Raw genomic sequence first — 14,590 nt, 5'->3', positions numbered from 1 at the left:
CCGAGGGTCTCCACTGAGATAGATGGTAGATCAGGACCATTCTAGCTGGTGATAGGATGGTTCAGTTGCCAAATAACAGCGGGGAAGAAACTATCCCTGAATCTGAGGCTGTGTGTTTTCACACTTCTGCATCTCTTGCTTGATGGGAGAGGGGACAAGAGGGGAGTGACCGACCGGGGTGAGACTCGTCCTTGGGTGCCTCGTGCTGCTGTTTACGATATGTTCCTGGGTTTTCATCTTTTCCAAGGTTTCTGTGAAAGTCCCCGTGAAATGCAGCTGTTCTCACATTCCCATGAAATCTAGTTCTTTTAAAGTTTGCTTCGAGAGCTTCTTGCTTCTTATTCAGCAAGGAGGGAGGCACAGTGGTGCAGCGGTAGACCTGCTGCCTTGCACGCAGAAACCCAGGTCCGATCCTGACCTTGGGTGCTGACTGTGCGGAGTTTGCACATTCCCCATGTGACCACGCGTTTCTCCTCCCAGTGCTCCCACATCCCAAAGGGTAGGTTTAGTAGGGTGTGTGCCAAACAGAGGCAGGTGGGACTACTATAGACGAGACATGTTGGTCAGCGTGGGCATGTTGGACTAAAGGGACTATCTCCATGCTCTATGCCTCTATGTGTGTGTTTGCAGGTTAATTGGCCTTTGTAAAATTGTTGGGTGTGAATGGGAATGCGAATGGATAACATAGAATTAGTGTCAATGGGTTATCAATGGTCGGCGGGGACTTGATGGGCCAAAGGGGCTTTTTCAATAGACAATAGACAATAGAAAATAGGTGCAGGAGAAGGCCATTCGGCCCTTCGAGCCAGCACCGCCATTCAATGTGATCATGGCTGTTATGGCTGCACGCCCTCAATAGCAAGAATATCCTTCCTCAAATTTGGAGACCAAAACTGCACACAGTACTCCATGTGCAGTCTCACTAGGGCCCTGTACAACTGCAGAAGGACCTCTTTGCTCCTATACTCAACTCCTCTTGTTATGAAGGCCAACATTCCATTGGCTTTCTTCACTGCCTGCTGTACCTGCATGCTTCCTTTTAGTGACTGATGCACTAAGACACCCAGATCACGTTGTACGTCCCCTTTTCCTAACTTGACACCATTCAGATAATAATCTGCCTTCCTATTCTTACCACCAAAGTGGATAACCTCACACTTATCTACATTAAACTGCATCTGCCATGCATCCGCCCACTCGCACAACCTGTCCAAGTCACCCTGCAACCTCATAGCATCTTCCTCACAGTTCACACTGCCACGTAGCTTTGTATCATCGGCAAATTTGCTAATGATGCAAATTTTCCATGCTGTATCTCTAACCAAAACTAAATTAGACTTGTTATCCAATGTCACGTTGAGTTGTGGTAATGATATCTGGCTTCCAGACCGTAACCCCTGGAGATGGTATCCAAAGTGATGCTGAAGGTAGACACAAAATGCTGGAGTAACTCAGCGGGACAGGCAGCATCTCAGGAGAGAAGGGATGGGTGATGTTTCGGGTCGAGACCCTTCTTCAGACTGAGAGTCAGGAGAGAGGGAGTCTAGAGATATGGATGGGGTAAGGTGTGAAAGCGACAGATCAAAGCAGACGTTGATTAAGAAATGGTAAAATGGTTCGTTGTTGGCTGAGGGGAAAGGTGGCAAGGGGGCATATAATCAGTAAAAAGTAATCGGACGGACAGTGAAACTAGTCGGAGAAGTTGTGTGGGAGATGGACGGAGAGAGAGGGAAAGCAAGGGTTAGTTGAAGTTAAGGACTTGTCCCACTTAGGCGGTTTTAAGGCGACTACCGGCGACTAGGCTGTCGCGGACGTTCGCCGGGGTGTCGCGGGCACGATCGTGAGGAGCCTTCGATGAATCGTAGCGGATCTCGGCGCATCGCAGAAAAAAATTCCAGATAGAAATTTCTCGGCGACAGCTGGCTTGTCGCCAGGTATGGTAGCTTATTGCGGATGCTGTCTGTCGCACGCTGTCCCCAGGTTTGCTAGGTTGTCGCAGATGCATTTAAAAGCACGTAATATTAAATTAAGAAAAGGCATTTTGAAGATACCAGAAGATAGTTTTGTTTAACCAATTTATTCAACGTCAGGAGATTTGACGGGTAGATTGGAGGCGACAGTTTGACGGTCAGGTAAGCGTGGGAGTTTCGCGATGTTTCCGAAGACGGTGCGATCTCTTAGCCAGGTGCTAGTTTCACAAAAAAAGTAACTTGTGTCGACCGGACTCGGCATTGTCGTGGTCATTGTGGTCATTGTCGTGGTCACTGTGGTCACTGTGGTCATTGTCATGGTCATTGTCGTGGTCATTGTCGTGGTCATTGTCGTGGTCATTGTCGTGGTCATTGTCGTGGTCATTGTCATGGTCACTGTGGTCACTATGGTCACTATGGTCATTGTCATGGTCATTGTCGTGGTCATTGTTGTGGTCATTGTCATGGTCATTGTCATGGTCATTGTCGTGGTCATTGTCGTAGGGTTAAAAAAAATGTCGGCGATCTGCTACGACTTTGACAGTCGCCAGCAGTCGCCTTAAAAATTGCCTAAGAGGGATAGGCCCTTTAGAAAAATCAAGGGTGATATATATGCTGGGTTGAAATATGAGGTGATACTCTTCCCTTTTATTGACGATCATCTGATTCTGTTCTCAGGTTCCAAACACGAACGCTCGGACTAGCAAACCCAGCCTTTGCAGGAAGTGCACCGGCCACTCCACAGATGCAAAGAGCCCACAACCCCAAGGTAAGTCCCGGCAATGCTTCATGCTGCTGTCCGATGATCAGAGCACTGCTGTGAGGTTTATTGCTGAACTAGTGTTCCAGAGAACTACCACGACACTGAAGTAATGAATCCACGTCGCTAAATTTGAGTTTTGTTTTTACAAAAAAGCAACAACAAAAAAAGAAAGACTGTCACACTGTCACTGTCACAAAGACTGTTTCCTCCCACACTCCAAAGACGTACAGGTATGTAGGTTAATTGGCTGGGTAAATGTAAAAATTGTCCCTAGTGGGTGTAGGATAGTGTTAATGTACGGGGATCACTGGGCGGCACGGACTTGGAGGGCCGAAAAGGCCTGTTTCCGGCTGTATATATATGATATGATATGATATGTCCCAACTGTGTAAAGCTCGTGACAGTCCAGCACCCTTGCAACTTTAGTGACCTTACACTGGAGTATAATAAGTGGATGTGGAGAGGATGTTTCCACCAGTGGTAGAGTCTAGGACCAGAGGCCACAGCCACAGAATAAGAGGACGTAGGAAGATGAAGTGGAATTTCTTCATTCAGAGGGTGGTGAATCTGTGGAATTCATTGCCACAGACGGCTATGGGGGCCAAGTCAATGGATACCTTTAAGGCAGAGATTGATGATCAGTGCGTGTGTCAGGGGTTGTGGGGAGAAGGCAGGAGAATGGGGTTGAGAGGAAAATATAGATCAGCCATGATTGAATGGTGGAGTAGACTTAGAAACATAGAAACATAGAAAATAGGTGCAGGAGTAGGCCATTCGGCCCTTCGACCCTGCACCGCCATTCAATATGATCATGGCTGATCATCCAACTCAGTATCCCGTGCCTGCCTTCTTTCCATATCCCCTGATCCCTTTAGCCACAAGGGCCACATCTAACTCCCTCTTAAATATAGCCAATGAACTGGCCTCAACTACCTTCTGTGGCAGAGAATTCCACAGATTCACCACTCTCTGTGTGAAAAAAAACGTTCTCATCTCGGTCCTAAAAGACTTCCCCCTTATCCTTACACTGTAACCCCTTGTTCTGGACTTCCCCAACATCGGGAACAATCTTCCTGCATCTAGCCTGTCCAACCCCTTAAGAATATTGTAAGTTTCATAAGATCCCCCCTCAATCTTCTAAATTCCAGCGAGTACAAGCCGAGTCTATCCAGTCTTTCTTCATATGGAAGTCCTGCCAACCCAGGGTGGGATGGGGCAGATGCCCTAATTCTGCTCAAATAACTGATGATATAATATCTTTCACAGTGAATCTGTGGAGAATGGGAACTGTGGACCTGATGAGTTGAGGTCCCCAGTCCCAGGTCCCCAGTGAGAGAAAAGAGAAGCTGAGAATCAGGGCCCTGGTGAGCCTAATGCACATGTGGGTAATAGGAGGCAGATTATTAGGAAGGCAGATTATTATCTGAATGGTGTCAAGTTAGGAAAAGGGGACATACAATGAGATCTGGGTGTCCTATTGCATCAGTCACTGAAAGGAAGCATGCAGGTACAGCAGGCAGTGAAGAAAACCAATGGAATGTTGGCCTTCTTAACAAGAGGAGTTGAGTATAGGAGCAAAGAGGTCCTTCTGCAGTTGCACAGGGCCCTAGTGAGACCGCACCTGGAGTACTGAGTGCAGTTTTGGTCTCCAAATTTGAGGAAGGATATTCTTGCTATTGTGGTAGGTTTACTAGGTTAATTCCCGGAATGGTGGGACTGTCATATGTTGAAAGACTGGAGCGACTAGGCTTGTATACACTGGAATTTAGAAGGATGAGAGGGGATCTTATCGAAACATATAAGATTATTAAGGGGTTGGACACGTTAGAGGCAGGAAGCATGTTCCCAATGTTGGGGGAGTCCAGAACCAGGGGCCACCGTTTAAGAATAAGGGGTAGGCCATTTAGAATGAAGATGATGAAAAACTTTTTCAGTCAGAGAGTTGTAAATCTGTGGAATTCTCTGCCTCAGAAGGCAGTGGAGACCAGTTCTCTGAATGCATTCAAGAGAGAGCTAGATAGAGCTCTTAAGGATAGCGGAGTCAGGGGGTATGGGGAGAAGGCAGGAACGGGGGACTGATTGAGAATGATCAGCCATGATCACATTGAATGGTGGTGCTGGCTCGAATGGCTGAATGGCCTCCTCCTGCACCTATTGTCTATTGTCTATTAAGAGGCACAAGAGACTACAGATGCAGGAATCTGTGGCAAAATCAGGAGAGCAGCGGGAGGTACTCAGTCCAGAAGAGATTTACTAATCTAATTCTGTGTGGAGTTTGTACGTTCTCCCTGTGACCGCTTGGGCTTCCTCCGGATGCTCCACAGTTTCCTCCCACGTCCCAAAGACGTGCAGGTCTGTGCGTCAATTGGCCTTGTTGTGTGGGGAGTGGATGGGAAAGTGGGATAACGTAGAGCTCGTGTCAGCTGGCCAGCGATGGATGGATCCAGATGGGGGAGGTACATTGGAGTCGGGTTGGTGGAGACGATCTATGGTCAGTATGGATCTGGCGGGCCAAAGGGCCTGTTTCCAAGCTGTACCTTTCAAAATCAGAATGGAGAAAAATCCTTCATTGCCCGAGTGGACTATTTATCATCAAGAGAGAAGGGTCGGCAATATTACAATATATTCAGAGCGGCACGGTGGCACAGTGGTTGAGCTGCTCTGTTAAAGAGCCGGAGACCTGGGTTCGATCCTGACTACGGGTGCTGTCTGTACAGAGTTTGTACGTTCTCCCTGTGACCACATGGATTTTCTCTGGGTACTCCCACACTCCAAAGATGTACAGGTTTGTAGGTTAATTGGCATCGGTAAAATTGGAAGTTGTCGCAAGTGTGTGTAGGATAGTTAGTGCTAGTCTACGGGGTGATTGCTGGTCGGCGTGGACTCGGTGGGCCGAAGGGCCTGTTTCTGCACTATATCTCTGCGGCCTAAAGTCCAAAGGCTATTATAGAATCTATCAGAGTGGGGTACAACTCTGCCTGTTGTTGAGATGACTGGTCACCCCTTCCAGCACAGAGTCTGCCTTGTTGAAGGTACACAACGACCTGCTTCTCACCATCGACACCGGCGACTGTGCAATCCTGCTCCTTCTCGACCTCAGCGCAGCGTTCGATACAGTGGACCACACCATCCTTATTGACCGTCTCCGGTACGCGGTTGGCATTGATGGCACTGCCCTGAGCTGGTTCGCTTCGTACCTCAAAGATAGGAGTTTCGCCATCAACATAGGCAGTTATTCCTCTGCTCCAGCTAGCCTCTCCTGCGGAGTTCCACAAGGCTCCATCCTAGGCCCCATTCTCTTCTCTCTATACATGCTCCCCCTTGGCCAAATCATTCAAAGGCACGGCATTTCTTTCCACTGCTATGCCGATGACACTCAGCTTTACCTCCCCCTGAAACCCAACAACCAGTCAAATTTAAACAGCCTCTCACACTGCCTTGAGGACATAAAATGTTGGATGGCACAGAACCTCCTCCAATTAAATGAGAGCAAGTCTGAGGTCATCCTATTCGGCTCCCCCGACTCCATCAAATTGATAACAGGCAGTCTTGGAAGTCTATCCTGCCTAGTCAAACCGCATGTCAAAAACCTCGGCATGATATTTGACTCTGCATTAAAATTTGATAAGCAAGTCAACGCTGTGGTAAAAGCCAGCTTCTTCCAACTTCGAACCATAGCTAAAATCAAACCTTTCCTCCAATTCGACGACACAGAAAAAATCATTCACGCTTTCATTTCCTCCCGCCTAGACTACTGCAACTCCCTATACACTGGGATCAGCCAATCTTCCCTGTCCCGCCTGCAACTGGTCCAAAACGCCGCAGCGAGACTCCTGATGGGTACCCGTAAAAGGGACTACATCACCCCGATTCTGGCCTCTCTCCACTGGCTCCCTGTACGGTACAGAATCAACTTCAAGCTCCTCCTATTCACGTATAAAGCCCTAAATGGACACTCCCCCCCCTACATCAAAAATCTTCTAACCCCCTCTCTAACTCCAGGTCCCTCAGGTCGGCCGACTTGGGGCTACTCACTATCCCGCGGTCTAGGCTTAAGCTCAGGGGTGACCGCGCTTTTGCGGTTGCAGCTCCTAGACTGTGGAACAGCATCCCTCTCCCCATCAGAACTGCCCCCTCCATCGACTCCTTTAAGTCCAGGCTCAAAACCTATTTCTACTCCCTAGCGTTTGAGGCTCATTGAGGAGGCGCTGTGAACTGTTTGCGTGCTACTGTATGTTTCATTTTTTTTTTCCATTGGAACCTAATCAGATGTACAGCACTTTGGTCAACGTGGGTTGTTTTTAAATGTGCTATACAAATAAAATTGACTTGACTTGACTTGACTTCCCATTCTCACCAGCCCCTCTTGTTCTTGATTTGTTCTCTCTTCTCACTAATTCTCGCTTCAAATTGCAGGGTCCAATGCAAGTGGCTCCACCCCCACCTCCGTACGCCAGGGCGCCTCCTGCACCCGCCAAGGTGAGTCCACGTCCCTCCGCTGGGTTATTCTGGCTCCATTGGTGCACAAGCACCATCGGTTCATTGAGGATAAGCACTCATTCCAGAGCACCATCTGATCACAGTTCATACTAATTCTGCTGCCTTTATTGTCATCATTTGCTTCTCAAGCACCAGTAAATTAGTTGAGTTTAGTTTAGGTTCGATTAGTTTAATAATAATAATAATAATAATAATGCATTACATTTGTAAAGCGCTTTTCTAAACACTCAAAGACGCTTTACTAAAACATAGAAAAAAATTAAAAAAATAAGTAAACGAACAGAAAAGGAAAAATAAGGTGAGGTGACGGTCAGTGGTTGAAGGCAGTGCTGAACAGTTTAGAGTCATCGAGTGATAGAGTCATACAGCCCTTTGGCTCAACTTACCCACGCCAACCAACATGTCCCATCTCAGTCTGAAGAAGGGTCTCGACCCGAAACATCACCCATTCCTTCTCTCCCGAGATGCTGCCTGACCTGCTGAGTTACTCCAACATTTTGTGAATAAATCGATTTGTACCAGCATCTGCAATTATTTTCTTTTTTTCCCATCTACACTAGTCCGCCTGCCTGTGTTTGTGCCATATCCCTCTAAACCTGTCCTATTCGTGTACCTGTCTAATTGCTTCTTAAATGTAATGGTCGGTGACGTATCTGCCTTCTCTGCCAGCTCGTTCCATGCACCCAGCACCCTTTGTGTTCTGTTTTAGTTTAGTTTAGTTTCGTTTCGGTTTATAATCACGTGTACTGAGGTACAGTGGAAAGCTTCTTGTCGTGTGCTAACCAGTCAGCGAAAATACTACACATGATTACAATTGAGTTCACCGTGTACAGTGTACAGGATAAAGGGAATAAAGTTTAGTGCGAGGTAAAGTCCAGTTATTGGCTTTTCCTTCAAGATAACCACACTAATTCTCACGTTATATTCCAGGGTCCAATGAATACCGCTCCACCCCTTCCGCCAAATGCAAAGCCACCGTCTGCACCAATCCCCCATGCCAAGGTAAGTCCACATCCCAGCATTGGGTTGATTCAGGGTGAAATTACCACCGGGAACAAGAGCGCCACTGAGAGACTAAAGAATCAGCTGATCGCTCCATTCCCAGTCTGACCTTTCTGTCATGGGCCTCCTCCAGTGCCATAGTGAGGCCCACCGGAAATTGGAGGAACAGCACCTCATATTTCGCCTGGGCAGCTTGCAGCCCAGTGGTATGAACATTGTCTTCCCCAACTTTAGATAGTTCCCTTGTCCCTCTCTTCCCCTTCCCCTTCCCAGATCTCCCTCTATCTTCCTGTCTCCTTCCTTTGCCCCACCCCCCTGACATCAGCCTGAAGAAGGGTCTCGACCCGAAACGTCACCCATTCCTTCTCTCCAGAGATGCTGCCCGACCTGCTGAGTTACTCCAGCATTTTGTGAATAAATACCTTCGATTTGTACCAGCATCTGCAGTTATTTTCTTACACTATTAATATTATTTCTCGTCTTTTTCTTCCAGCCATTTCCTCCTCGGGCTCCAGTAAAGAAGCCGGTCTTACCTCCGCCAACGGCCAAGGTACTTAAAACATAGAGAATAGGTGCAGGAGGAGGCCATTTGGCCCTTCAAACCAGCACCGCTTCAACCTGATTAACAGATAACACACACAGAAATAGGTTGACCAAATAGGGTGAGGCAGCACAGTGGTGGAATGGTAGAGACGCTGCCTTACAGCGCCAGAGACCAGGGTCGGAGCCTGACAGGTGGTGCTGTCTGTACGGAGTTTGCACGTTCTCCCAGTGACCGCGTGGGGTTTCTCTTGCTGCACCGCTTTCCCCCCCACACTCTAAAGTCATACAGGTGTGTAGGTTAATTGGTTTCGGTAAAATTGTAACGTGTCCCTAGTAGGATAGTGCTAGTGTTTGGGGCGATCGTTGGTTGCATGGACTCAGTGGGCCGAAGGGCCTGTTTCCGTGCTGTATCTCTAAAGTCTAAAACAAAAGCAGAGAGAGTGCAAGAACGTGGGCTCTTTGATCAGATGGGCAGTCGGGTGGCAGATAATATTTTATTACTAATGTTATATTTATATAACATGATATAAGAGCTAGATAGAGCTCTTAAGGATAGCGGAGTCAGGGGGTATGGGGAGAAGGCAGGAACGGGGTACTGATTGAGAATGATCACCCATGATCACATTGAATGGTGGTGCTGGCTCGAAGGGCCGAATGGCCTCCTCCTGCACCTATTGTCTATTGTCTTTTGCCTATTTTGGGTGAATTAATGGCCCAGGTTTGACTGGAGTGTGACATCCCTTGTCATATTCCTTAAACTTCAGTGGGCTAATGAAACATCTGAAAAGATAGTTAAAAGTGGGGCCCAGTGTGCCACCATATAAGAATGTAAGAATTGGAAGCAGGAGTCTGGTCAAACAGATTGACTCAAACTAATCCAGCTTCCCAGATCACAGACACACTTCCTGTAGATCACACAACATGGGGGCGAAACTGTGGCACAGCGGTAGAGTTGCTGCCTTACAGCGCCGGTGACCCGGGTTCGATCTGCCGTCTGCACGGAGTTTGTACATTCTCCTTGTGGGTTTTCTCCAAGATCTTCAGTGTCACCCCACACTCCAAACACGTACAGGTTTGTAGGTTAATTGGCTCGGTATAAGTGTAAATTGTCCCCAGTGTGTGTAGGACTTTGTCAATGTGCGGGGATCGCTGGTTGGTGCGGGCCCGGTGGGCCGAAGGGCCTGTTTCCGTCCTGTATCTGTAAACTAATCTATACTATACTTCCTGACAGGTACATGGTCAGGAAAGATTCAGAGGGATACAGGTCAAATGCAGGCAAGTGGGACTAGTGTAGATGGGGCATCTTGGTTGCTGTGAGCAAGCTGGGCCAAAGGGCGTGTTTCCATACTATGTGACTCTATGACTCTATAGCACCATGAGATTTAAAGCACACAAAGAGCTTTTGTCTCCGATCCTCTCTCGGTTAAATGGCTCATAATTATTTAGTTTAGTTTAATTATTTAGTTTATCATCACGTGCATCGAGGTAGAATGAAGCGCTTTTTGTTGCGTGCTAACCAGTCAGCATCAAGACTGAACACGATTACAATCGAGCCGTCCACAGTGTACAGATGCAGGATAAAGGGAATAACTCTCAGTGCAAGGTAAAGTCCGATTAAAGATAGTCTGTGGCAGATCTGAGAGGAGATTAAGAAGAGCATAGTTAAAGTAAGAAATTCAGATGATGGAGTAGAGGTTTGAAAGAGTGGAGCGATTATAATGAGTGAATGCAGATCCACTTCTGGGACCAGCAAGCAGAGAGTCGCCTGGCTTGGGCGCCATCTTGGTTTTCACCTTGGCCATTATTTATCTCTCTGTATGGAGACACAGAGCTGCTGCACAGTTACAGCACGGAAGAAGGCCATTCGGTTTGTCAAGTCTACTTTATTGTTTTATATGCACGTGTACGGTGAGGTCTGGGTACAATGAAAATCTTGCTTGCAGCAACCTCAAAGGTACATAAACTCACACATACACATAAATTCTGCAAGACTGTAAAATGAAAAATAAAGTGCGCAAAAAAGACATTAGGATGCAATTAGAAAATAAATCCATGATAGTGCGAGAGGTTTGAGTTTGAGGGTTTAATATCACATGTGCCGAGCTCCAGTGAAAAGCCTTTGTTGCGTGATGCCCAGTCAGCAAAAAAAACAATGCAGGGTTACAATCGAGCCATCCACATTGTACAGATGTTTGATAGAGGGAATAACGTTTAGTGCAAAATAAAGTCCAACAAAGTCCGATCAAAGATAGTCCGAGGGTCTCCAATAAAGTAGATGGTAGCTCAGGACTGCTCTCTGCTGGTGATAGGATGGTTCAGTTGCCTGATAACAACTGGGAAGAAACTGTCCCTGAATCTGGATGTGTGCGTTTTCACACTTCCATACCTTTTGTCTGATGGGAGAAGAGGGAGTGTGACTGGTCCCTGATAGACAATAGACAATAGACAATAGGTGCAGGAGTAGGCCATTCAGCCCTTCGAGCCAGCACCGTCATTCAATGCGATCATGGCTGATCACTCTCAATCAGTACCCCGTTCCTGCCTTCTCCCCATACCCCCTCACTCCGCTATCCTTAAGAGCTCTATCCAGCTCTCTCTTGAAAGCATCCAACAAACTGGCCTCCACTGCCTTCTGAGGCAGAGAATTCCACACCGAGGCAGCGTGAGGTGTAAATGGAGTCGGTGGAAGGGAGGGTGGTTTGTGTGATGGTCTCGGCTGTGTCCACAATTCTCTGCAATTTCAAAATGCTGGCGTAACTCAGCGGGTCGGGCAGCATCTCCGGAGAAAAGGAATTGGTGACACTTCAGGTCGAGACCCTTCTTCAGGCTGTCGATCTTACGTGTGTGTTTTAAGGAACGTACTGAATGTATCAATAACTTCTTTCCAGGTCTTGATGCCTCCAAACAAACCGAGAAACTGAACATCAGATGGGAACCAACTGCTGCAACCTCTCAGTTACCTGCAGCTTGCAATATTTGTTCTGTTTATTTATATGTTGTAGCGGTGAAATTCTCAAAGGTTTTTTCTTCTCTATTTATTCCGTTGACTTATAGCCAAGGATGCAAAGCAATAGGACTCCTTTGTCTCTATCTTGACAAGGGAAAGGCAGGAGAGTACATGATGCATCAACAGCCTCTGGTAATGATCAGTGGGTATTTATTCACAAAATGCTGGAGTAACTCAGCAGGTCAGGCAGCATCTCAGGAGAGAAGGAATGGGTGACGTTTCTTCTTCAGACTGAAGAAGGGTCTCGACCCGAAACATCACCCATTCCTTCTCTCCCGAGATGCTGCCTGACCTGCTGAGTTACTCCAGCATTTTGTGAATAAATACCTTCGATTTGTACCAGCATCTGCAGTTATTTTCTTATAATGATCAGTGGGATTTTACATGGGAGATTATCGATGTGTGCAAAGTGGGGATGTTTCTATAAGGGTCACAGTGAGAGTATGCATGTTTCTTGTAGAGTGGAGGACGAGGAAGGTGGGAATAAGCATCCACTAGATGACTAGAGAAATAGAGTCTCTGGTCTGGAAAAAGAAGGAAGCATGGTGTGTAGGAAAGAACTGCTGGTGCTGGTTCACACTGAAGACAGACACAAAATGCCGGCGTAACTCAACGGGTCAGTCAGCATCTCTCGGGGAAAAGGAAGAGGTGACGTCTCGAGTCGTGGCACCTTCTTCAGACTGGGATTCTGGGGAGTTGGAAACAGAGATATGAAAAGGTACAGAACAAATCGGAGCCGGCACGGATGGCCAAGGATCGAACAATGGTCCATTGCTGGCTGTAGAGAAGGTGATAACAAAGGGATATGACATTGCGTTACAGTTGTACAACACGCCAGTGAGACTACATTTGGAGTATTGTGTTCACTTTTGGTCACACTGCTATAAGAAAAATGCCATCATTTATTTTTTTATGCAGAGGTTATGCATGAGGTTGTTGCCAGAACTCGAGGGCTTGAGCTACAGGGAGGTTGGGCAGGCTAGGACTTTATTCCTTGGATCGCAGGAGGCTGAGGTGTGATCTTATTTATAGCGGTGTATTAAATCATGAGGTGAATATATAGGGTAAATGCGGAGTCTTTTCCGGGTGAGGGAATCAAGAACTAGAGGACTGATATTTAAGGGGAGAAAGGAAGGATGTAATAGAAACCTGAGTGGCAAATTTTTCATACAGAGTGGCAGGTATATTGAAAGTGCCACGAGAGGTCCCACCACTGTATGCCATTGTATGCAGCCTTATTTCTTGGGGCGGCACGGTGGCGCAGCGGTAGAGTTGCTGCCTTACAGCGCTAGAGACCCGGGTTTGATCTTGACTACTGGTGCTGTCCGTACGAGTTTGTACGTTCTTCCCATGACCTGCTTGCGTTTTTTCCGGGAACTGTGGTTTCCACCAACACTCCAAAGACATACAGGCTAGTAGGCTAATTGGCTTGGTATAATTGTAAATTGTCCCTAGTGTGTGTGGGATAGTGTTAGTGTGCAGGGGTCACTGGTCAGCACGGACTCGGTGGGCCGAAGGGCCTGTTTCCGTGCTGTATCTCTAAAGCAAACTAAAAGTACTGATTGGGGCAGGTACAATAACAATATTTAAACACACATTTTGACTTGTCAAGGATAGGAAAGGTTTAGTGGACTAATGGGACTAGTTTAGATGGACATCTTATCGGACTGAAGGATGTGAAGGAGGGAGAGAGAGAAAACGGGAAATTATAGACCAGTTAGTCTGACATCAGTGGTGGGGAAGATGCTGGGGTCAATTATAAAAGACGAAATCGCAGAGCATTTGGAAAAGTAGTAACAGGATCGTTCCAAGTCAGCATGGATTTACGAAGGGGAAATCATGCTTGACTAATCTTCAGGAATTTTTTGAGGATGTAACTAGGAAAATTGACAGGGGAGAGCCGGTGGATGTGGTGTACCTCAACTTTCAGAAAGCCTTCGACAAGGTCCCACATAGGAGATTAGTGGGCAAAATCAGAGCACATGGTATTTGGGGTAGGGTACTGACATGGATAGAAAAAAAGCAAAGAGTGGGGATAAATGGGTTCCTTTCAGAATGGCAGGCAGTGACTAGTGGGGTACTGCAAGGCTCGGTGCTGGGACCGCAGCTATTTACAATATACTTTAATGACTTGGATGAAGGGATTAAAAGTACCATTAGCAAATTTGCAGTTGATAAAAAGCTGGGTGGTAGTGTGAACTGTGAGGAAGATGCTATGAGGTTGCAGGGTGACTTGGACAGGTTGTTGGAGTGGGCGGATGCATGGCAGATGCAGTTTAATGTGGATAAGTGTGAGGTTATCCACTTTGGTGGTAAGAATAGGAAGGCAGATTATTATCTGAATGGTGTCAAGTTAGGAAAAGGGGACGTACAATGAGATTTGGGTGTCCTAGTGCATCAGTCACTGAAAGGAAGCATGCAGGTTATTGAGGGCGTGCAGCTTAGGTTTATTAGGTTAATTCCCGGAATGGCGGGACTGTCATATGTTGAAAGATTGGAGTGACTAGGCTTGTATACGCTGGAATTTAGAAGGATGAGAGGGGATCTTATCGAAACATATAAGATTATTAAGGGGTTGGACACGTTAGAGGCAGGAAACGTGTCCCCAATGTTGGGGGAGTCCAGAACCAGGGGCCACACAGTTTAAGAATAAGGGGTAGGCCATTTAGAATGGAGATGAAGAAAAACTTTTTCAGTCAGAGAGTTGTGAATCTGTGGAATTCTCTGCTTCAGAAGGCAGTGGAGGCCAATTCTCTGAATGCATTCAAGAGAGAGCTAGATAGAGCTCTTAAGGATAGCGGAGTC

General features: G+C 46.9%; 1 protein-coding gene across 1 annotated transcript in view; it reads left to right on the top strand.

The window, feature by feature from the left end:
* LOC144610289 (zinc metalloproteinase-disintegrin-like MTP8) overlaps window positions 1-11,819 on the top strand; it is a 64,703-nt gene extending 52,884 nt beyond the window's left edge. The window contains exons 20-24 of the mRNA XM_078428879.1: window positions 2,649-2,739; window positions 7,150-7,212; window positions 8,164-8,235; window positions 8,729-8,785; window positions 11,667-11,819. Of these exons, the coding sequence (XP_078285005.1) occupies window positions 2,649-2,739; window positions 7,150-7,212; window positions 8,164-8,235; window positions 8,729-8,785; window positions 11,667-11,699 (316 nt within the window). The 3' untranslated portion in view covers window positions 11,700-11,819. The remainder of the gene's footprint in view (window positions 1-2,648; window positions 2,740-7,149; window positions 7,213-8,163; window positions 8,236-8,728; window positions 8,786-11,666) is intronic.
* Window positions 11,820-14,590: the final 2,771 nt, after the last annotated feature.

This window comes from Rhinoraja longicauda, chromosome 36 (assembly GCF_053455715.1).
Source record: "Rhinoraja longicauda isolate Sanriku21f chromosome 36, sRhiLon1.1, whole genome shotgun sequence".
In the NCBI taxonomy this organism is placed as follows: Eukaryota; Metazoa; Chordata; class Chondrichthyes; order Rajiformes; family Arhynchobatidae; genus Rhinoraja; species Rhinoraja longicauda.
This window is presented reverse-complemented; position numbering and strand designations above follow the sequence as displayed.